The sequence below is a fragment of the Phragmites australis genome, chromosome 10, assembly GCF_958298935.1.
Source record: "Phragmites australis chromosome 10, lpPhrAust1.1, whole genome shotgun sequence".
Taxonomy (NCBI): domain Eukaryota; kingdom Viridiplantae; phylum Streptophyta; class Magnoliopsida; order Poales; family Poaceae; genus Phragmites; species Phragmites australis.
Window position 1 is genome coordinate 7,286,069 of NC_084930.1, and position 21,877 is coordinate 7,307,945.

General features: G+C 41.4%; 2 protein-coding genes across 2 annotated transcripts; one reads left to right on the forward strand and one right to left on the reverse strand.

The window, feature by feature from the left end:
- The first annotated feature begins 292 nt into the window (after positions 1 to 292).
- Positions 293 to 2,365, forward strand: LOC133930025 (ubiquitin-NEDD8-like protein RUB2). Its single transcript, XM_062376715.1, has 3 exons — positions 293 to 555; positions 1,655 to 1,914; positions 2,040 to 2,365. Exons 1-3 carry the CDS (start codon positions 463 to 465, stop codon positions 2,146 to 2,148), a joined length of 462 nt encoding a protein of 153 aa, XP_062232699.1. The 5' UTR covers positions 293 to 462; the 3' UTR covers positions 2,149 to 2,365.
- A 2,349-nt stretch (positions 2,366 to 4,714) lies between these two features.
- On the reverse strand, positions 4,715 to 6,922 carry LOC133883334 (acetyl transferase GW6a-like). Its single transcript, XM_062322630.1, has 3 exons — positions 6,565 to 6,922; positions 6,180 to 6,364; positions 4,715 to 5,883 (listed from the first exon to the last, which is right to left on the reverse strand). Exons 1-3 carry the CDS (start codon positions 6,805 to 6,807, stop codon positions 5,037 to 5,039), a joined length of 1,275 nt encoding a protein of 424 aa, XP_062178614.1. The 5' UTR covers positions 6,808 to 6,922; the 3' UTR covers positions 4,715 to 5,036.
- Between the last annotated feature and the right edge of the window lie 14,955 nt (positions 6,923 to 21,877).

Genomic DNA, 21,877 nt, shown 5'->3' on the forward strand with positions numbered 1-21,877 from the left:
TTAATTATAACTAACCCGATGAACGAACGACGGTAGTCTAATGTTGCAATTTTTTAAAACGCCTGTGTAATTCTGCAAATATTAAAAATAAAATAAAATAAATTCGAAACTTGTATCCCTAATTGCGACCCATAAAGCCCAAAATAAAGGCCTTTGGTCACGGCCCACTACGTCTGGCAGAGACCGTGCTCCGAGCCCACGACAGCTGAGGCCCTCCGCCGATTCGGACAATGACCACTGGGCCCGCACCGGTCGCGGAGACGCAGTGGACTTCGACGCGAATACGAGCAACTCGTGGGGTGCGTAAATGCAAAACGGCCGCGCCTCTCGTCCTCCCCAGTCATCGTCAGCACCGCAGGAACCTCGGGTTGGGTTGGAGAAGCCGCGGTAAAACCCTAGCTCGAGATCGCGAACCGGAGCCGACGAGAGGAGGGAGGCGAGGTCAAGAGAGGAGGAGGCGATATGCAGATCTTCGTGAAGACGCTGACGGGGAAGACCATCACGCTCGAGGTCGAGAGCAGCGACACCATCGACAGTGTCAAGGCCAAGATCCAGGTACGCCGCCTTCTCTTTCCCCTTCCCTCCATTGCTAGTTCCTTCATACCCCTAGGTTTGTCGCGTAATTGATCCTTGTTGCGTGCTGCACGATCGATAAGGAGTAGCCATGCTAATTGCTTTGCCGATTTGGCGAGGGTTTTAGTGCGGTTCTTGCCTGCGGGGAGAAAAAGATCGATCTCGGTATAGTGCTGCCCGTAACCGTAATGTGGGTATCTTCTTTTGAACGGGGCGTTTGGTGCTAGGTTTCCGTTAAGTGCTTACTGTGATTTTGGCGCTGGGAGTTGTATCTTTGCATTGTCCTGGTGGCCTCGTGCAGTATACTGTTGGGATCAACAAATGAATTTAGGAATTTTAGTACCTAATCTGTGACAGCCTCTATGTTGTAATGTGATTTGTTGAAGATGCAAATGTTTGGTAAGTTTATTTGGTCGAATTCAGGAAAACCATGAGCTTATGATCTTACCCGTTGCCTGTAGCCAGTAGTAGTTTTTGTGTCTCTAGATCAAGGTTGTGTGTTTACTTCAATTGTGTAACTAAAACTCCTACCATTTTGAGATTTCAGCGTGGCTTTTTATTCAGAAATTGTTGTTTATGTTGTTGTCTCTCTTGCTTTAAGATCAAGACAGCAAACATTGCACTGTAATCCCATCGCCGAATGACATGTTTTCTTTCCCCATGTTTGGTTGCGCTGTTCAGATTTTAAATTGAAGTTTTACCCCTTGTTGCTGCTGATGTGTTGATAGCAGTGTTACTCAGACACCTGTATATTAAAAAAATATCTAATCAGATTACCAAACCGGAGTCGGGTTCCGGTACCAAAAAAATGCTGAATCAGAGTTGGATTTCGACACCATTATCCATGTTCAAGGGATACTCCTGTGTAAAAAAAAAATGCCCGAGTTGTATTCCAACACCTTTGTCAATGTTCGAGTAATATTTCCTGTGTCCAATTTTTTTTGCGAAGTTGACATCTGAATCTGAGTCTGATTCCAAAACTCGTCTCCATGTTTAAGTAACACTGATTTAGAGACTAGTGAATGGAACTATACCATTGTAATGCAACAATTTTTCTGACATACTGTTTTATTTACTTCAGGACAAGGAGGGCATTCCCCCAGACCAGCAAAGACTTATTTTTGCTGGTAAGCAATTGGAAGATGGGAGAACATTGGCCGATTACAACATTCAGAAAGAGTCAACGCTTCATTTGGTCCTGAGGCTCAGGGGTGGAACTATGATCAAGGTGAAGACACTTACTGGGAAGGAAATCGAGATTGACATTGAGCCCACTGACACGATTGATAGGATCAAGGAGCGTGTTGAGGAGAAAGAGGGTATCCCACCTATTCAACAGAGGTACTCTACTTGCCCCTACAAGCATAAATGAATCAGACGTTTAGTTATTTTCAGCTTCTCTGTAACTTCAAATCCCTTTAATCTTTAGTATTCTGTTATTCTAATAAAAACTGTCATATATACAGGCTTATTTATGCTGGGAAGCAACTTGCTGATGATAAAACTGCGAAGGATTACAACATTGAAGGCGGTTCAGTGCTCCATCTTGTGCTTGCTCTGAGGGGTGGCCAGTAGATTCAACTTCTTCCTGTAGTTTCTCTCGAGGAAAAAGCATATGCTTATGCCATTTCAGTATTTCTTCCTATATTGGTTTCAGATATAATAGCCTTGTATTCGATGGTTAATTGAAGTACCATGTGATTGATGGACTAGAATCAAGTGTCATCTGTACTGGAAAGGAAATGCTTGAACTAAGTTTACCAGATGCCATCTGACATCTGGTTTCCCTGAATCTTCATTTCACCTAAATTAGTCGCAGAGCAAAATTCTCTTTATCCTTTTTTTGCATGCCTACGTCACTTTGGAGGCGTGTTGGTTCAAAAGCGCTGTTGTTTTTGGAGGCGTGTTGGTTCTATTACTATACTACACTGGCAGTAGTACGGAGTGGGTTGTGGGGACTCTACAGACAGTGGACTGGGCTCCGGGGAAGGAATTGTTGTTGCACAAAGCTCAAAATCACACACAATCTGATGGTACTTGCTTGCTGTTTCCCATTTACATATGGTTTGCCGTTGAGGTTATCTTGGGCAATATTTTGCATTATGCTTATCCTCCATTGTGACCACTTGTGTGCAGGACCAATGGTTACATGTAGTAAACTAAGCTGAAGAGTAATGATATGGTCAATTCTTCAAACAGAAATTTTTTATGGTAAGACTGGAGTGATCGTGCTGTCCTTCTCAAGTTGAGATTTACATATTGGTTTGGCAGTTTGCCCGTTTCTTGGGATAAATAATGCTGCTTTTTTAAATCATTAAATAACAAATTTTCCTCAAAAGGCCTTTTGTTGTGAACCAGAGAAAGAAAGATATGTTTTCTCGTCAAATAAAGAGAAAAAAGAGAGACATGTTTGTGCCTATTCTATGGAGACTATGAATTGTCATCATCGCACAGGGCACCATTCACTTCACTACAGTTTGGTGAATCTAATTCCATAATGATAAGAATATCAACAAAAAAAATTGCTATAAAACATTGGCCAAATTCTTTTGCCCAACTGGGAATTTACAAAGTTAAGATGAGCCATAAAGGAGGGGAAAATACAAGTTTTAAACAGCTCCATGCAAATGTGTGATTTGTGAATCTAATTCCTTGTTGGAAGTATGTTTGTGGCGTGGGACAGCTATCTTTCACTTTGCATATTGCATCCTCTAAAAGCTGGATAAAGAAACCCCCAAACAACCAAAGTCCCTACCCTGCAGACTCGTCAATTGAAGCATCTTCAGGAAGACCAGAAAGCCACGTTGCAAAAACACATACCAATGAATCAGGATGATGGAGACATTTTGTTCAATGATCTTGAAGGCTGAAGATTCTTGTTCAATGCTCCTGAAGATGATGATGCGGAGAGGAGACATAAAGACCTGCAGATTCTTGTTCAACGCTCCTGAAGAAACCATTTGAATGCGAACATCGATCTGTTATCTTCTCTTTGGTAAGATACGGATGTCCAGCTTATATATCTCGTAAGTGCATTTCTGATGCAATTGGAGTATCCTCTTAAATAAAAGAATTGGAGCTTGAACGTCCCTGTCGGGTCGTAAAAGGAGTTCTTCCTTTTTTATTAACCAACATAAAAGGTTCAAATATTCCTTTTGTTTCGCCTTTTCTTATTCCTCTCCAACATATCTTTGATTTTCTAGTTGGCACCGCCCTTCTTTTTCTGTTAGTACATTCTTTGCACGCCTGCCGGCTGATTTGAAAGGTTATTTCTGTCATGTATCTCTTCTTGCTCCTTTTCCTTTGAAAAAGACTGTTCTTCCTGTTCCTTTTTTTATAAGGCCATCATCTCTGTTTTGCTCTATCTAGCTGCGATGTTTATAGGTTTTGGTGAGCTCCCATGTCACGTAATCATAGGCTTAATTATTCCATAATTCGTCGGCATGATATAATCAGATATATAATCTAGATACACTTGCGCTTAATCATTTTTCTGCCTTCTGGCTATGTCTTGCACCAAGCAAAATAATAAGGGCTCATATGCTCTCTGTTCCCTTACATCATCTGCCCCCAGTTTTATGCCTTTTGCCATGGTTTTGTGGTATTCTGCTCATGTTAAATCTGTTGCTGCAAACTCTCTCGACCATCTCTTTCCCCCTGATTTCCTCCTGCACCTTTCTGCACCGCCGGCTGCGCGCGGCGCTGAACAAAGTGAGGAGATGACAGAAATGCCATTTTCATCCACTAATATTTTGCAAAAGGTTGTGAGAACATTGACCAGGACTGCCAGATTAATTTTAACGCAGTTGCAACCGGAATACCAGATGAGCTGAATGCTTTTTTTACTGTTGCCAGTTTGCCTTTTCTACCGAGCTGATGTGGTGAATAATGCGCATCTTTTGGCTCCGGTCACCGTTAATTTTCTGAAGTCACAGAACCCAAATGGTTAATGGATTCCGTGCATCTATTCAAGAGTTCAATGCACCTGTGTAATTGGCATGCAATCCTGCATTGTTCATCAGCAGAAGCATTCTGAACTTGCCATGTGAGCCACAGCAAGATGCATGTTGCCATCGTCGTCTCATAGCACGTCGTTTTCGTCTGGAAACTTGAAGATGTATTTGTCATGCGTTCCGGGCAGTTTCAGCTCTGTACCCATTTGTATGCACAGTTCGAGAAAAAAACGCCAACTGATTCTTCTTCTATGGACAGTGATTAGAAAGAAACTAGCCGAACCTCGTCGCTATTCTAACTTAAGAAAGCAAATGCTAACATTACAGACATCGGTTTAGCTTGAGGGTTGATACCACAAATAGCATGCAAGGCAGGTCATCGCCATTGCGGTACCAAGTATATGTACATTAATCGCACGTGTAGTTGTCAAAACTTGGCAGAGATCGATGAGGTGGTAGCTAGCCTCTGCCTACACCTGCCTTGCATGGGTGGATGGGTGCATGGCTACGTCAAAACTCGCGGGGGTCGACGAACAGGAGGGTGCCAGGCAGCGGCGGCGCCGCCCAGTCGTCGTCGTCGTCGGTGGCGTTGGTGTCTTTGTTGATGAGGTTCTTGATGCACCAGACGTCCTTGTCGCAGGAGAAGCGGCGCCAGCGCGGGACGGCGGCGGCGGCCGGGTCGTCGGGGGCGACGTCGGCGGCGACGACGGCGCAGGCCGGGTTCTTGCGCGCGACGTTGTGGACGTGGTGGCAGAGGGAGCGGAGCAGGGCAGGGCCCGCCGGGCCGGACATGCGGAGGCCGTAGAGGAGGTAGGCGCCGAACGGGCGGAAGATGTCCGGGATGGAGGGGACGCGCATCCACGGCGCGCCGCGGTCGAGCGCCCGGAGCGCGGCGAGCGACGCGCGGAGCAACGCCGGCGCGCCACTCACGCGGAATCGCATGGAGCGGGTGGAGTCCCAGACGCTGAGCACGGCGAAGGACGGCGGGAGGGACGGATCCGGATCTCTCTCGATGGCGACGAACGTGCCGAGTGTGAGCTTGTGGGCGAGGAGCGCCGGCATGTCGGCGGGGAGGAACTCCGTGCCCTGCGGCGGGAGCAGGCGCGCGTAGGCCGCCGCGGCCAGCGGCGGCGGCAGCTGGAACACGCGGTGACCGCACGGCACGGGCAGACGGTGCGCGTGCACGGGGCGGCCCAGGAACTTCGGCCACCGGAACGGCACGTACCCGAACCGGCCCGTGAAGAGCGCCAGCGACGCCGCGTTGGACGTCGTCGTCGCCATCGTCGCGTGTTCCGCCCCGCGCTCCCGGCACCACTCCTCAGCCCGCTTCACCAGCGCCGTTGCGATCCCCAGCCGCCTGCAAGAATCGCAATCAACGTTAGCAGCCGTTTAAACCATGCATGCGGCGGCGGTGCCGCTGCGGCGCACGCCTCGGCAACCGTGCGGTAGTGGATTCCGGCCTACCAGCCGCACCGGTGGGGTCCCCGGGGAATACGCGTGTGGGCCATTTTGCGGCGCGCGATTAGGCAAGCAGGGAAAGTACGTTTGGAAGTGAGCAGAAAAATGGGCGCGTTTTGTATGCGTCGGCGTGAGGTGAAATGGAGGAGCTCGGAAAAAAAAAAGGTGAAGTAAAGCGAACGAAGACGAGGCCACCTGTGAGAAGGTGAGACCCTGAGGCCGAGGAGACAGGCCACCTTCACGTACGCCGTCGTCGTTGCGGCCGGCGGCTGCTGCTTCACGGAGCTGGAGGAAGAAGACGGCTCCTTGCCGCCGCCTCTGCTCACCACTTTGACACAGGCCTTGATGACCCCGACCATCTCCTCGCCATACTCGGCAACCTGCGCATTCCAATTCGCATGCACGCACAATTGATCAGTAAATAGAGCCAGCTCGTCGCTGCCACGCGTGCAAATCACAAGATATCCAGGGTCAAGCATTAGTTAACAATTTTGTCTCTGTTAGCCTGAACAGTAACACGATCGTATTGGGGTGTCAACTTAGTGTTTGCTTGTTCATGTGTTGGCACGCCACCACTTACCAGCATGACGTGCTCCGGCGCGTGGCGGACCCTCGCCAGCGGGTCGCCGACCTGCTCGACGCAGAGCGACATGCCACTCTTCTTCTTCGTCCTCCTCTTGTTGCCGCCGCTGTTGTCGGCAGTCTCGTCGCCGCACAGGCCGACCTGGCACCGGCCCTCGAGCTCTTCGACCGCCGCCAGGCCCCTCTCGATGTCGAACTCCCTCAACCTCAACACCATCTTCTTTCCATCCATCGCTCCCATATGCCAATAACTAATCTCTCTAGCTCTAAACTGATCGATCGATCTCAACGACTGTGTCTAGATAGCCTGCTTGCTGAAGCAACTAGCTCAGCTGAAAGAGAGCTTGCTGTTGTGCTTCTGCTGCTTCTCTACGACGGGAGGGGGCCTGTGCGAAATTTATACACGTAGGTTTGAGAGGGAGAGAGTGAGGAGAGAGAGCTTGTGTGGGGCCGGGACAAAATGGTACTCGTAATATGTTCGGAGTGATGCAAAGGGGCGCAAGGGAACAAGCTGAGAACAATGGCGGCTTTTGTGCAATAGCAACCTTCCTCTTGGATTTGATTAGTAGGAATGGATGATTTAACTAGCTGATTTTCTGCTAAGATGCCAACCCTTACACCACCTATATGACTATATGTGCACACCTTTGAGACGGAAGAAGATTGTATGATATAATTGCATCGCAACATGATTGCTAACACACATAAGGCCCGCGTGTTAGCGACAAAGTCACATTGTGTGGTTACATTAGAGTAACTTCGCTTCTAGACAAGGTTTTATCTAGGTACTTACATACAAGTAGGGTCCACTAATGTCTCTCTCTAAATGTGGACTGTAATGAGCCCAATTTAGTGGCGAAGACTATGGTTTAGCACTTGTTTATGCTGCTAATGAGCCACGGATGTTGCTTACGGTTGGTTAAAGGCGCCAAAAATCAACCTAGCTAATCCTAATACTATAAAGCACACCAGCCTTTAAACAACTGAGATTCTTCTCGGTTCAACAAAGATTACTATAAAGCGATACGAATTAGGATAGGTCGGAACCTACCGATTGTAGGGCATCCAAACATATATTCCAAGAGAAGCAGTTCTGGATATGATCTTAGAGGATTGTAAGTAACTGGTTGATGAAAGAACTTAATCCATTCCATACCCAAATGAAGAATAAAAAAAGTTGCTTGTATATATGTTTTGGCCCAGAAAATAGATTCTGAAAATCCTTAAGCAGGGAAGGCTTACTAATCGTTAATTTGTACAAGATTATTACCTACAAATATTTCTTTTCGAAAGGATCGCAGGAGCACTGCCTTTCACTTAAGAAAGAAGAGTTTAGATTAATTATGTACAGGAGAAGGGGTAATTGATTTTTTACCATCCTACCAGATGGCGTACGCTTAAATGCCACTCTACCGGAGTTTCTCACACATTTGCCAACCAAACACCGTTAAAATCCAGTTTTTCGTCATGTACTGTTACTTTTCCGTTGTGAATAGTAACCATAAGCTTAAAAAAGGCGCAAAAAAGTGTCCATTTTGTACATGCTCTATAATTACCAAGCAACCTAATTTTAACTGGATTTACCTAAAAATCTTGTGTAGAATTCAAATTAAAATTATTCAAATGGTGCTCCTTTTGCAACTTTTAGCAATTTTTAAGTCCTCACAAAAATTCCAAATAATCTGGAAAAATTAAATAATATTCCTATAATGTGATTTAATAATTTATAAAATTATCTCTCACCCTAGGTTATAAGGTGAAAAAGTGAATTACTTTGTAATGCCTATTTATTAGTAGGCATTACAAAGTAACTCACTTTTTCACCTTGTAATCTAGGGTGGAAGATAATTTTATAAATTATTAAATCACATTATAGGAATACTAGTGATTTTTTCCAGATTTTTTGGATTTTTTGTGAGAACTTAAAAATTGCTAGAAGTTGCCAAAGTAGCATCTTTTGAAGAATTTTAGTTTGAGTTCTACACAAAATTTTTAGTGAATATAGTTAAATAGGTTGCTTAGAAATTATAGAGCATGTACAAAAATGAACACATTTGTTCACGCAATTTTTTAGCTCATGGTACTGTTCATAAAGGGAAAGTTACTGTATGCAACAGGAAATGGGTTTGAACAGTGTTTGGGTGGCAAACATGTGAGAAACTCCGGTAAAATGGCATTTGGCCGTACATCCGGTAGGATGGCAAAAAATCAATTGCCCCCAGGAGAAGAGAGAATAGAAGAAAAAAACAAAGGTAACTATGCACCAAATTACCTAGAAATTACTTGCTATGACCTAGCTAGGTAACCTTTTTTTCCTTAGACGTATTCCCTAGGAATTCCAGCGTTAATCAGTTAGGTTTTATGTTCGTTGGGATAAATACTCTCTCTATTTTTTCAAAATGGAAGGCGTGATTTGACCTAATGTGGTCTTCAACGCTACACTTTAAGTGTTAAAATCTCTTATATTACATTGTCCATGATGCTAAAATTAACATTATATGAAAGTACTTTCAAATATGAACCCAATAGTACTAAATTTATATCCTATAATATACAAATTCTTAGGCTAATTGTTAGTCAAAGATTAAGAAGTTTGAATAATCTTCAATACGTGCATACACCAAAAAATCGCATAGCACGTGCTTCTGCATGTATCAAACTTTCCTCCCCACCACCTATAGGTTTGAGTCTTCTTCAATTTGGACGGGTTTGTGTGCATCCTATTTTCTTTTCGAAACAAAACAGTGGCAGGAATGTACATGCTTTCTTTCAAGACACCTAGCTTCGATTAGGCTTTCTTGTTTTTTCTGGCTTTCATTTACATAGCTCTAAGATAAGCAAAATTAGTGTGTTGCTTTTATATGAACTATACATACAATGTTCTCATATCATGTTAGTACTTCCTCCGATCAAAAATATATGATGTTTTTTTTTTTTTAAGATTTTCTATGTACAACTTTGATCACTATTTTTTATTAAAATATAGTTACATATAAAATAAAAGTATTATATTATGAAATGACTTTTCAAGATAAATCTATATATATGATTTTTCAAGAACGTGCAATGCATATATTTCATTAAGAAGAAAAGAAAGCACAATTTTTTTATACAATCCATAGGATGTTTCCATCTGCTCGTTTTAATTTACTGTGTAATATATGGATCTACGGCTAAGTTGTAGTCCATGCATGAGATTTTTCTCGTCGCAGCAACACCTGCAGACAGCTGAGCTGTTGATGTGTGATTCTGGCAGCATATATGGAAAAAAATAATTAGGCACCTTTCTGAATTAGGGGAACGGAAATGGAGCCGCGAGTATATTTAGAACCGTACCTTCCTCCTTTTATGCTCACTATATATTCTCGTGAGCAAATATTGAATAAGCCTAGCTTTGGCCAATCCATAATCTAATGGCCTGTCTGAATATGCAGAACTGATTTCACATGAATTTGACATTGACAGAAACTAGCAAGTGGCCCATGCTATATAGCATCGCTGCAATATAATGTTACAATAATATTTGATTAAAAATTAGTCTATTTAGCTTTTTTATGAGGTTAGTATCATTTAGTTACAAAACGTATACAATTAGAAGAAAAGATAAAAGTTATATTAGTGGAAGAGAAAATTATTTATGCTCTAAATTTGCACCCGAATCTTATACATATATTATTTCGATTCGTATACGTTTTGATCAACTGTCGAAATCGTACTTTAAATGTAGCTAGCCTAACCAACATCAAAATAAGTTTGCCTCGCATGCGTGTTCTGTCTTGCCTGATGCCTCCTTGATGTAATGGCTTTGAGCTATACAATACTTTTTAATATATTATCTTAGTAAGAATTTTGATTTTTTTAGTTTTCATTATGAATTTTAGCTATTGATTAATTATATTTTACATGGACTCTTTATTTAGGTTATTGATTTATATAATAATTTGATTTTTCTAAGACTATATTTGATATAGATCTTTTTTTCTACTCTAACCCTAATTTCAATTATTATTAATTTTATTTTATTTGGTCTCTTTATTTAGATATTTTTCTTCTCAAAACTTATGGAAATCGAACAGTTAAAATTCCATAATTTTTAATTCTAAATTTAGCTATTTATTAATCATATTTGATATGGATTTTTTGTTTAATCTAGACCGTTAGATGTTTAAACAATGAGTGGTTCAGATTATTTTTTTATTAATATGGTGATTAAGTGACCTTGAGTACGAACATGGTGACTTCTTTTAACACTCAAATAATAATATAATAGATAAATTTCATCGAAAGAACTTGAAATCTGGGAAATGCTTTGGAAATTCAAAGGGGATGTATATTTCCAAATCCTGGAAATTTCACATGAATTCTAAATGGGGGTGTATTTTATCACAAAGTCTATTTAATAAGTGTATAACATATGTTGTCACCCAAGGATGACTTGCTTTATTTGGAGTGCTCCAGCTACTTCCTACTAGCTTCTCATCTCGGTGCCTACACAAGTATAAAAAATGTCATTATTGTCAGTTTCAAATTGGTATTACTGTCGATTTTGGAATCGGTAGCGATTGGTTGATTATGATACTCAGTAGTATCACTACTAATTTTAAAACTGACAGTAATAGAGTTATTATTATCGATTTTTTTTTATAAATCTACAGTGCTAGTCAGTCCTAAAGTCGATGTTTTTTGACTGAAAAAATATTTTTTTTTGCACTCGACGAACCCCGCTGCTTTTGTGGGAGTTGAACCTGTGAATATAGCAAATTACGCGCATGTGTAGTTTTTGGGAGTCAAACCCACGATCTCACTCATCGAGCGAAGCTTTCTTACCATCTCACATTACAGTTTTAGTTGGTGGCTATGTGACAATTTATTATTTTTATTTTTCCTACTCAAATATTTGGATGATTATTTTTGTATTTAGATGACTTTAAATAAAAACGTTGTAAACTACAAACTCGTAGATCTCGTTGAGAGCAACATATTTTATATAAAGTTTGTCTCTATCTGACTTCATATAAAAATATTATGAATTTTCGAACATACGATATCTGTTGGTTCGTAACAAAAACTGACAGTTTACTCTCCACTATTATCTCCGGTTCATAACATGAAATGGTAATAAGAAAACCTATTTTTATTGTCGATTCGTATCAAGAGCCGACAATAATAGCATTAATGTCAGTTCTTAATACGAATCTGACAATAATAATTATTTTCACTATCGGTTTTTAGAGACTTTTAGTGCTGGTTAACAATAATATACCTAAACCGGCAGTAATATGGGGGCAAGGAAGAGTATTTCTGTAGTGCCAGTGGGAGTTCTAATATATATGCGTCAACCAGCAGTCGCTGTCCATGTGGTCGCTCTCACATATATATAATCAGAATGCTAAACAACTGACGAACAAAACCCCAGTTGTATATGTGTCTGTCGTGTTTGTAGGTTGACATGAATGATCAGGATGTTTCTTGGACAATTATGCGCTTTATATATCATTGCCAAGAATTTTTTTGTGAGTGTTTTGTACTGTCCGATCTAGATAGAAAAGCCGTGCTAGTTGAACTATATATGTTGCATATATATTATAGCCCATTCAACGGTCAAGAACTTTGAACAACCACCACCAGACCACAGAGCATGAGAGCAACCCAGATTGTTTAACAAAGTGATGGCATCTAGGCAGCTATCCAAGCAAATTAAAGGGGACATGAACACAAAAGTTATGACAAAGTGTGGATTCAAATGTGGAGTGTATAGACAAAGTTCTAGGGTTTAACTGGACATGTGGTACAACTAGAACATAATTAACTTGACTAATTAGCGTGTTAACTTCTTGACAATTTGCATGCATCACCATCCTTTTGACCCCACGAGTTTGCTTACCTTGCTAGCTCCTTTCCAGCTGGTGAAAGGTGGCCTTGCTTGTTTCTTTCCCTAACCCTCTCTTGCTTTTGCAAAAAATATTGTGTTCATGGGGCATAGATTAATGGAAGCATGAAAAGACATGGAAAGGAGATCAAAGGGAGAGAGTTATAGGGAGGAAGAGAGCTAGAGAGAGAGGGTAAGACTTAGGAAGGGTCAAAAGGTGTCTGTTTGATTGACAGAAATACATGCGTTGATTATTGGTGTTTGATTTATTTAATGCCATTGCCTCCATACTGAACAGTCAAAATTATCTTGGTTCGATCACTGTCTTGTTGTGGAGTACCAAACGAACTTGCGATAGTATAGAATACATATCTTGCGCTTGGATGGCTTCTAGTGTGGTGTCTCTTTTGATTGGAGTCAAGTTGTGGTTTACTAAGTAGGTGATTGGTTATCTGGACGAAAGTATCTTTACTTAGCTGATGCGTATAATTTAAAAAATATATATATTTGTTGCTTATATTCACTATTTTAGTCTGATTCAGCGAATGCAAACGTACGTCTGCAGTCTGACTCGAGATCAAAATCTTAACTCTTGCATCTACTCATACGATCTCAGATTTAGTGAGCTAAACAAAAACTCAGTTCAATTTATCTAAACAGATACAATAATCAAGCACTCTTCTTTTCAACTAATATAACTTCACTTAGCTTGCTTTCCTCAGTATATATCTATAATTTATATGAACAACAGTATATACGAGCAATGAATAACACCCTAATATCTCTCGCGAGTCACGACCAGAATGGACCGGTGTGTTAAATATAGTTGAAGTGTTTTCTGTGTAACTGCTGGCCTAGAAGTGAGAATATTCCTTGCAGATGCATGCATGAGCGAGTCAATTTAGTTGCATTTGTCAAACATTGGAGACTTGGCAAGGTATGAACAGGCTAGGATTCTTCTCTAATTATTGCTCCTTAAAATACCTCATACCAAGCAACCTAGATACTCATTAAACAACTCATTTTCAAATAAATAATTGGCACTGTATTTGGACTGTACCTTAATTTTAGTGCAGAAATACTATAGGTCTGTTTGGATCCCTTGTGAGTTGGCCGTGTCTCACTCAGCAAGCCTAACTTGGTTAGCGTCGGGAACAGTTTTTCTCTCTCGGGCTGGTGAGGCGTGCGTAAGCATCGAGGAAGCTCCCGCGAGATCCAAACATGCTTCAATATTGTTTGAGTTATGTTGTCCTAAAATATCCTTAGATTTTGACTGTGGCCACTCGGCCTTAACTTTCCTCATTTATCATTTATACTTTAGATATCAACAAAACCATGTGTACTACAAAACCACCACACGGAACATTCAGCCATGCCAGCCCTCGTAAAATCCTCAAAATTATGACTCGATCAAAACGCAAGAACTATTTGACGTAAATCTATTCAATTCTATCATGAAACAGAAAAAACATGTTCCACAACATGACCTAAATGCTAATGTAGGTTAGCCACGGCATGGCACATCATGTTCATCTGGTTCTCTCCAGAGATCAGAGAGTTTTTTTGGTAGCCTAGGCCCTAGCCCCCAAAACTGAGCTTCACGTGCCCTCTCAAGCATCCCATCAACGCCAGGTGTTTTGGCCGACAGGACTTAAGATCGAGAGAGCTACCGCCGTGGCTAGGTAAGTACGTGACAAACACGAGCACACATGCATGCATGTGGATCCATGGCCGTGCATGGCTACGCGAACTTGACCTGACCAGAAGAGCTGTATAGGCCAAACAGCACCAATCCAAACCGTCCAATCAGCGCACTAATCGTATTACAGCTGCTACGTTACCTCTCAGCTCAGCGCGGTCGATCAGCTCTCAACTGGCAGCCACTGAGCCACGCCCGCTCGGCTCCTGCCACATGTCAGCGGCGGCTGACGTGGCGTCTGTCCCGTCTCGTCTATCGCCCGGTTCGACCTGCTTGTCAGCACTTTACCTGCTGTGCTGCCCGTACGTGCATGCGTGCATCCGGTGCGAGGACACGGACAGAGGTCAAGAAACTGTGTAGGGTAAATGATGCCGTGCCGTCGTGCGTACCATTGCCCATTATCACATGTACTCCTCCGTTCCGTAGTACTTATTATTTTTAATCAAAAGTCTTTCCAAAAATACTTAGCATTTCACGTATCTCGATATATTTTATCACTCTTTCTTATTTTGCTTCTATCAAGTTATACTCTATCTCATTATTTGTGTAACTTAATACTAATTATAAAAGAGGTATTTTAGTTATAATGTTTTACTAATGATTATCTAAATCTCCATAATTGATAAAAATAATAAGTATTACGAAATAGGGGAGTAGCTTCTACCTTACTTTATCAGGGATTGCCTATATCTAGGCATGCATATAGGTGTACCTAGGTAATAAGGTACTCTAACACTTCGACCTTAGCTGTACTTGCGACTACTATTGCGCGGCTAGCCGGCACTGCGGCGCCGTGACTTTTGGCGACCCTTCCTCGCGCAACGTGACGCACGGGCACGGCCATGAGCGCGCGCACCCGGCTACCCCGCTGGCTTTAGCTCCTTTTCAGGGAGCGCGGCGTGCACGTCCGCCGCTCCGTTCTCGCCCGTGATCTCACCTCACCAGCGGGTTGGTTTCACAGCTTTGCCTGCGCGGACCGATGGGACGTACAGCCGTCTACTCAACCGGATTTGGCACAGCCGCGCGCCGGCGCGCCAGGATTCGCACTGGTCTGGTCGTCACCCGTCAGTTGCTTTGTCGTGCGGTCGACCTCCTCCATTAATAAAATCATATTTATTAAAAAATAGAGGATTTTATTAGTTTTATCTATCTTTATAGATTGAATTGAGTTTTTATTTAGCTAACTAAATCTTAAGTTCTATGAGTAAATATAAAAACTGATATTATAATTAGTTGTTTATATGAAGGTGATTTTGGAACACTCATACGTGGATCCGTCCGCATAAGTAGATATAGGAGCTTGCATACGTTAGGTCAGACTACGAGTGTAGATTTATATCCGTTGAATCAGACTGAAATAGTATATATGAGCAACTAAACACACTTCTCACTAAGATTATACACATTCACTTGTAGCGAATATGACACTCTAAAGGAAGGCAATATGATTTTGGTGATTAATCATAACATAGTCAACGTGATTGACATGTTTCTCAAGTATATAATTTAGTAGGTCTCATGGATGCGATATATGAAGAAGCCACCACAGTCAGGATAAAGTTGGACTAAATTAGAGAAGACACAGTAAGATTAGCCTCACCGAATGATCCCGTGCTCTATGTGTTAAACTCATCATAGCTTTGATTGCTTACCAAGACAGAAAGATGATAAGTTCACTGGATGCTCCGATGCATAAGTTGATGAAATCATCGGATGAATTCTTGAGTGACAAGTGGCCAAAATTGTTAGAAGTGTTACAACAGATGATCTGGTATTAGTGTTGAAAGTGCACTAGACTAATTTCAGCAGAGGTGGAATTGCCTAGGAAATAGTAAAGTTTAACACACTGGATTATTCGGTGATGCAATGATGACTGCACCGGACTAATTATTCCACATGCGATTCCAAGGCAAGAATTTTGAAGCTCAATTCACCGGATAGTCCGGTGAAGATGGTGTGTACATCGGACCAATTCTTGCAGAGAACAATTTCTTGTGTTCGAACAAACATCACTCATCAGATGGTCTAGCGATCAATGTGTTGCACATAACGTACAATGAACAGTACAAAGAGGCAGAACAAAGTTCAACATATCGGATGGTCCGGTGATGAAGGTTGTGCATACCAGAGAATTATTTCCAGAGAGAGTTGTATTGTCTCGGTTGGCTGAAGTCAACTCACCGGATAGTGATGTGCATTGAATGCATACATCGGAGTAATTTACACAGAAAAGAAGAAAATATTCGGATGGCTCAGGATAACTCACTGTATAGTTCGTGATGAAGATAAAGTATACATCAGTGTGTCAAGTATTTACAGAGGCTTGAGTGGGGTTCCAAACGCTAGTTTGTGAGAGTATACTCACCAGATGATCCGGTGTTAGTACTATTATTCTCACTAGATCATCCGGTATTAATAACTTTTCTGAGTCATTGTGTTAATGGCTAGTACGTGGGTTTGAGGCTATAAATACCCTTCCACTCAGCCAATTGATGTTGTGGCATGCTGCTAAAGTCTAGAGAAGTTCATATACACATGAGAAGACATCCAAGTCACCAAAATGCTAAAATGATTATCCAAAGCGAATATGCATAAGATTAGATAGTGTTTAATGCTTATAGGCCTAGAGAGAGTGTTGCTAGATGATTACTGCCTAGAGAGTGGGTCAAGAAGTGATCCAACCTTGTACCAAGTGGTTCGCTGGCATCTTGGAGTCTTGGTGACTCGTCAGCAAGCTTGTTGACCCTATAACTTGGTGTGGAGCGGTGGCAAGACGATTGTGCGGGAATGCAGAGATCCTTGACTTGGTGGCTTAAGCTCCGAAGTGATCAAGATGGTAAGGAATTGAAAGAGAGGCTAATGGTAAGATCTTACCTTGGTGGCTTAGTGGCTCATCCGGGTGGAGGCATTATTTTGTGACTTGGTGGCTCAAGAGCTGTGACCAGGTGCCGACCGGGAACATATCCTTGGTGGAGCTCCAACGTAGACTAGGGGTGGCATTTATGCCACCGATACAACAGGAAGAAAATTATTGCACCGATTTTGCTTTCTCTACCTTATTTACGTTTGTTTACATTTTTGCAATTTAACTTCTTAGATAGGTTACAAGTGCTTTGATCGGTAGAGTAGACATACTAGATAAACCTAAAATATATTTAGATAAAAATTAATATAGGTTTATCTTACATTGTTTTTGGAGCCAAAATAGTTTAAGTGTCCTAATTCACCCCCTCTCGTAGGATGTCACCGATCCTTTCAATTGGTATCAGAGCTAAAGCTGCTCACATTTAGCTCTACAATTTATTTTAGAGCATCACACCTTTTACAAAGTATTATGATCGGTTAGCCTTCACCGCTTAGTGAGTTATGACGTTCAGAGTTTGGATAGATTCCTATAGTATTCTACTTTTTGATGGCACAAACTTCACCTAGTGAAAAGTTCTAATGGTTTGATATTTGCAAGCATGAGAGTTGAATATTTGGAGAGTCACCGATGAAGGGATGAGACCTCGTATCACCAACAAGGAGTTTTGCTTCTAGTCACATTGTTTTGCTTCTAGCCGGTTTGCCTCTTTGATGTCTTTAGCTTCTCATTAAGCTTACTAGGACAACTTGATGCAAAGTGTCTTATTTCTTACAATTGAAGCACAAGATGTGGGTTTTGGCTAATTAATGATAAACGATTAAGGGACTAACGTGTTTATTGAGGTTATGTACATGTTTTATTCCTGATGGAGAAGTTAAATGACGAAGATATCCCTCAAAAGAAAATATAAGTGACATGTAGTTACTCAATATGTTTTAATTCGCTTTATTTTTGAATTTGAGTTTAGGAATACCGTTCTATCAAGAGGGACGCATATTGATAGTTTTGTTGGTGTCTCAATGCTCATGCTATCTTCTAGAACCAAAAATTAAGAGACACGATAATTCATGGACACCGGAAAAATTCTCCAGATTCTGGACAGCAGCTCGGAGTTTCCGAGTGGAGCTCCAAGCCGAGCTCTTGGGATAGGTATATTGTTTTAACCCGGAGTTTCCGGGTTGGCCCGGATACTCCGAGTGACTGGAGTCTTCGGACTTCTCTCCGGCAAAGAGTCTCGGTTTGCACCTAAATGTTTAACCAGTAGTCTCTGGATTGACCCGGATACTCCAGTATTCTACGTTCATTTGCTAAGGTACTCATGGACAAACTCATTTATAGCCATTCAATAGCCCTCATAACTCCTCAAAAGCCTTAAATCTTTGAATATTTGGAGTAGGGTTGGGAGAGTGAGATTAAAGAGCCAGTGAGCTTAAATCAAATCTTGATCACTTGAGTTCATCGCCAAGTCGTCGATCTACGTTGTTTACTTTTGGATCCTTGAGCTCCTAGATGGTTAGGCATCGCTCAGAGAGCACCCAAGTTTGTGGAGTATCCCGAGAAGTTTGTATTACCCCCAACAATTTGAGTAAGCAACCCTAGCTTGATCTTGGTGGTCGCTTGGGTGAGGAAATGGTTAAAAGAGATCCGGCTCTTTGTAAGCTCATCAACGGAGACGTAGGCACTTATTTATGAAGTTGTCGAACTTCGGGATACAAATTCTTGTCTCCGTTACTTTGTGCACACTTTCTTATTCTAGTTGATTTTGGGTGATTTGCCCCAATCTATTTGATTGTGAGTGTTTTGTTGCAAGTTATTGATCAATAGGTCTTTACACATCTATTAGAATATGTGGTAACTCATAGACTAAATTTGGTTTATTTAAAATTTCTTACTTTTTTATTTTCTGATCAGACAGGAGTATTTGGGTTCACTCGAAGTATCCGAGTCTATACAACCCGTAGTCTCTTGATTTACCCGGAGTATCCAGACATTTTAATCTGCTGTGATGTTTTTAAATTTTAGGAAATACCTATTCCTCCCTCTAGGCGATATCTCATACATTCACTTTTGTTAGAACATGGTCATCCAAAGCATAAGAAAAGCCCACATCTATGATCCATTATATTTTCGGACTCATAGCTTTAAAATAAGAAATTATGTGTGTTCTCTAATGAGTATAATTTGTGCCATTAAATAAAGGTATCTCATTGGAGTATTTAATACAACTAGTCGTCAACCTAAAAAGAGAGACCAAGCTTTGATACCACTTGTAGGATCGAAGAGGCCGACTAGATGGGGTGAATAGGTGGTTCTAAAATCTATCTATCAAATTAACTGATAAAGATGCGGAATTAAAATTATCCGTTACAACACATATAAAACTCTCAAACTCTATGTATCAACAAAGTGACAAATTCTATGTCTATGTTAAGGTTTGCAACCTAGAGTGCCATGTAAGCAATTATGATTGTAGAAATATAAATTGCACAAGGTAAATTGCATGCAAGTAAATATCATAATATTGAAGTAAATAGCACGAGAGATGGCACCCAAAATTTATCACGTGGTATCGGTGATTTACCGATCACCCTAATCCGCGTTGAGGTGAGTTTAAGCTTTTAATCATTCCTCTATAAAGTATGCAATTCTCACCCCGAGAAGAGGCTCTCCACGAGTAACTTGATCTTGAGCCGGTTAATCCAATGAACCACTCACAACCTCTATAAGACCCCCATTACTGGGATCTCCTGTGCTTCTTGTATCAGTCCCTGGGTTATGTAGCTGATACGTACAGTATAACAATTGTAGTATTACAATCAAACTTCATACATAAATCGTAAGGTTCTGGGTACAAAAAGCTTACAACCCGTACCGTATATACTCACTGGATAGTATGCGTCGGAGTATTTGTTGTAGAGAAGGTTCCAAGTGTTGAGGATTAAAGTTCGACGGACCGGATGGTCCAGCGCTCAGAAGTTCAACATGACGGACCAATTCTTGCAGAGAAGATTTCAGTGGCTCGATCAGACTCAAGATAACACGCTGGATGGTTCGGCGGTGAAGTGAAGAACACATCGGAATGTTCGGCGTTCACAGATGGTTTTGAGTGAAGTTCCAACGACTAGCTTTTAAGAAAGTACACACCGAATGATCCGGTGCTTGTAACTCTGACACATGATCATTTGGTATTCATAGTTTCTATGAGCCTTTGGGGTAAAAGTTAGTTGACAGATTTGAGGCAATAAATACCTAACCACTCGATTTTTTGAAGGGACTGGAGTGTAGAGAAGCTCACGTACACTTGAGAAGACATCTAATCCACCAAAGTACTTAGAGTCATCATCCAAGGTAATTAAGTACAAGATTAGAGAGTAATTAGTGCTAATATGCCTAGAGAGAGTTGTTACTAGATGTTATTGCCTAGAGAGTGAATCAAGGTGTGATCTTAAAGTGTAACAGGTGGTATGCCAGCACTTTAGAGTCTTGGTGACTTGCCGGCACCATGAGCCTTGGTGGATCATCTTTGTTAACCCTCTGACTTGGTGTGGAGCGATGATAAGAAGCTTGCACAGGGGCGCATAGACCCTTGCCTTGGTGGCTCAAGCCCTGAAGTGAAGACAGTGGCTTGAAGAAATAGAGAATCAACTAGCCCGTTCAAAACCCAAAAGAGACCACCGAGAGATACTAACCCTTGTGCCACAACCCATGAACTCGCCACAGCTGGAAGCCCAGAAGACATGCCTACCGTCATTGCACCAAGATCTGGCAAATCGGACACAAAAACACACCACAAAGGGGATAGAAACACATCCCACCCCATCGCAACAGACAAACATACTCGTACCTTACAAAGAATTTGTCAGAGATCGCGTTGAAGACGACTACATCGTTGGAGGTGATCTTGAGGAGCAAAAGCTGACCTAAAGTTGTCATCGACGACTCCACCGAAAACCTAAACTTGCATAATTAATCTACTATCCTATCTACATCATCAACCCTCGTGAGGCTGGTTCCCCTCCCCCTCCGTTGCCTGAGAGGCCACCGGAGGAGAGTGGAACCGACAGATCAGTGCTAGATCGACTTCCGCTTAAAGTCAGCTTTCCTTTCGCCTCTCAGGACTATAGCGTGGGGATAAGGTGGTCCGGTGTAGCAGCAGAACGGGAGTTTTTTGACGTTTCCACGCGTGATCAGTTCGATTGTATGCATGGCGAGTGCATCTATCTTTGGGCCTAACCAAGCAACTAGGGGACCATATCGATTTCATATTCAGGTAGCTAGTAGCAAGGGTCAATTTATCGATGGTAATCGATCAAAATTCACAATTATTGAGCTTACCGCTCTGGTCCGGTTTTAGAAACCGAATGGTAACTGAATTTGAATTCAAAAAATAATCAAAAAATTATTAAAAAACTAGAGACAATTCTAAGATCTTTTGTGAAAAAAATTTCAAAAACAATATCATTTGCATCATATTCTATAGGGTGGAAGTTTAAAAAAATGAAAAAAATTGAAGCTGCGGCTCAGGTATTAACTCATGTTAAGGAAAAGCTTAACATGCAAACACACATTTTTTTTTGTGTAAAATCTATCTTAAGAGGATCTTTAAAATTGATTTCACTTCATTTAGAGTTTTATTAATTTCTTCATGATTTTTATAAAGTTCACAAGCATAAAGTGAATATGTTAAGAAACAACACTGTAATTAATTTTTTTCATGTCTACCATTATTTTTTCTACATAAAGCATAGTATAAATAAACTAATAAAAGTGGTTTCACTAATTTTGGAGGTGTGATGGGTCAATTATGAATTAATCTAGTCGCAATATATTTACACAATCCTGCATGTTAAAATAACTAATTTATGAGTTCATGTATT

What these genes read in the sequence shown, in the direction of transcription:
- LOC133930025 (XM_062376715.1), top strand. Translation starts at nt 463, where the DNA reads ATGCAGATCTTCGTGAAGACGCTGACGGGGAAGACCATCACGCTCGAG. An exon ending in GTGTCAAGGCCAAGATCCAG is followed by an intron (nt 556 to 1,654) that starts GTACGCCGCCTT and finishes TATTTACTTCAG; the next exon opens with GACAAGGAGGGCATTCCCCC. An exon ending in ATCCCACCTATTCAACAGAG is followed by an intron (nt 1,915 to 2,039) that starts GTACTCTACTTG and finishes TCATATATACAG; the next exon opens with GCTTATTTATGCTGGGAAGC.
- LOC133883334 (XM_062322630.1), bottom strand. Translation starts at nt 6,807, where the DNA reads ATGGGAGCGATGGATGGAAAGAAGATGGTGTTGAGGTTGAGGGAGTTC. An exon ending in CGCCGGAGCACGTCATGCTG is followed by an intron (nt 6,365 to 6,564) that starts GTAAGTGGTGGC and finishes TGGAATGCGCAG; the next exon opens with GTTGCCGAGTATGGCGAGGA. An exon ending in AGGGTCTCACCTTCTCACAG is followed by an intron (nt 5,884 to 6,179) that starts GTGGCCTCGTCT and finishes CGATTCTTGCAG; the next exon opens with GCGGCTGGGGATCGCAACGG.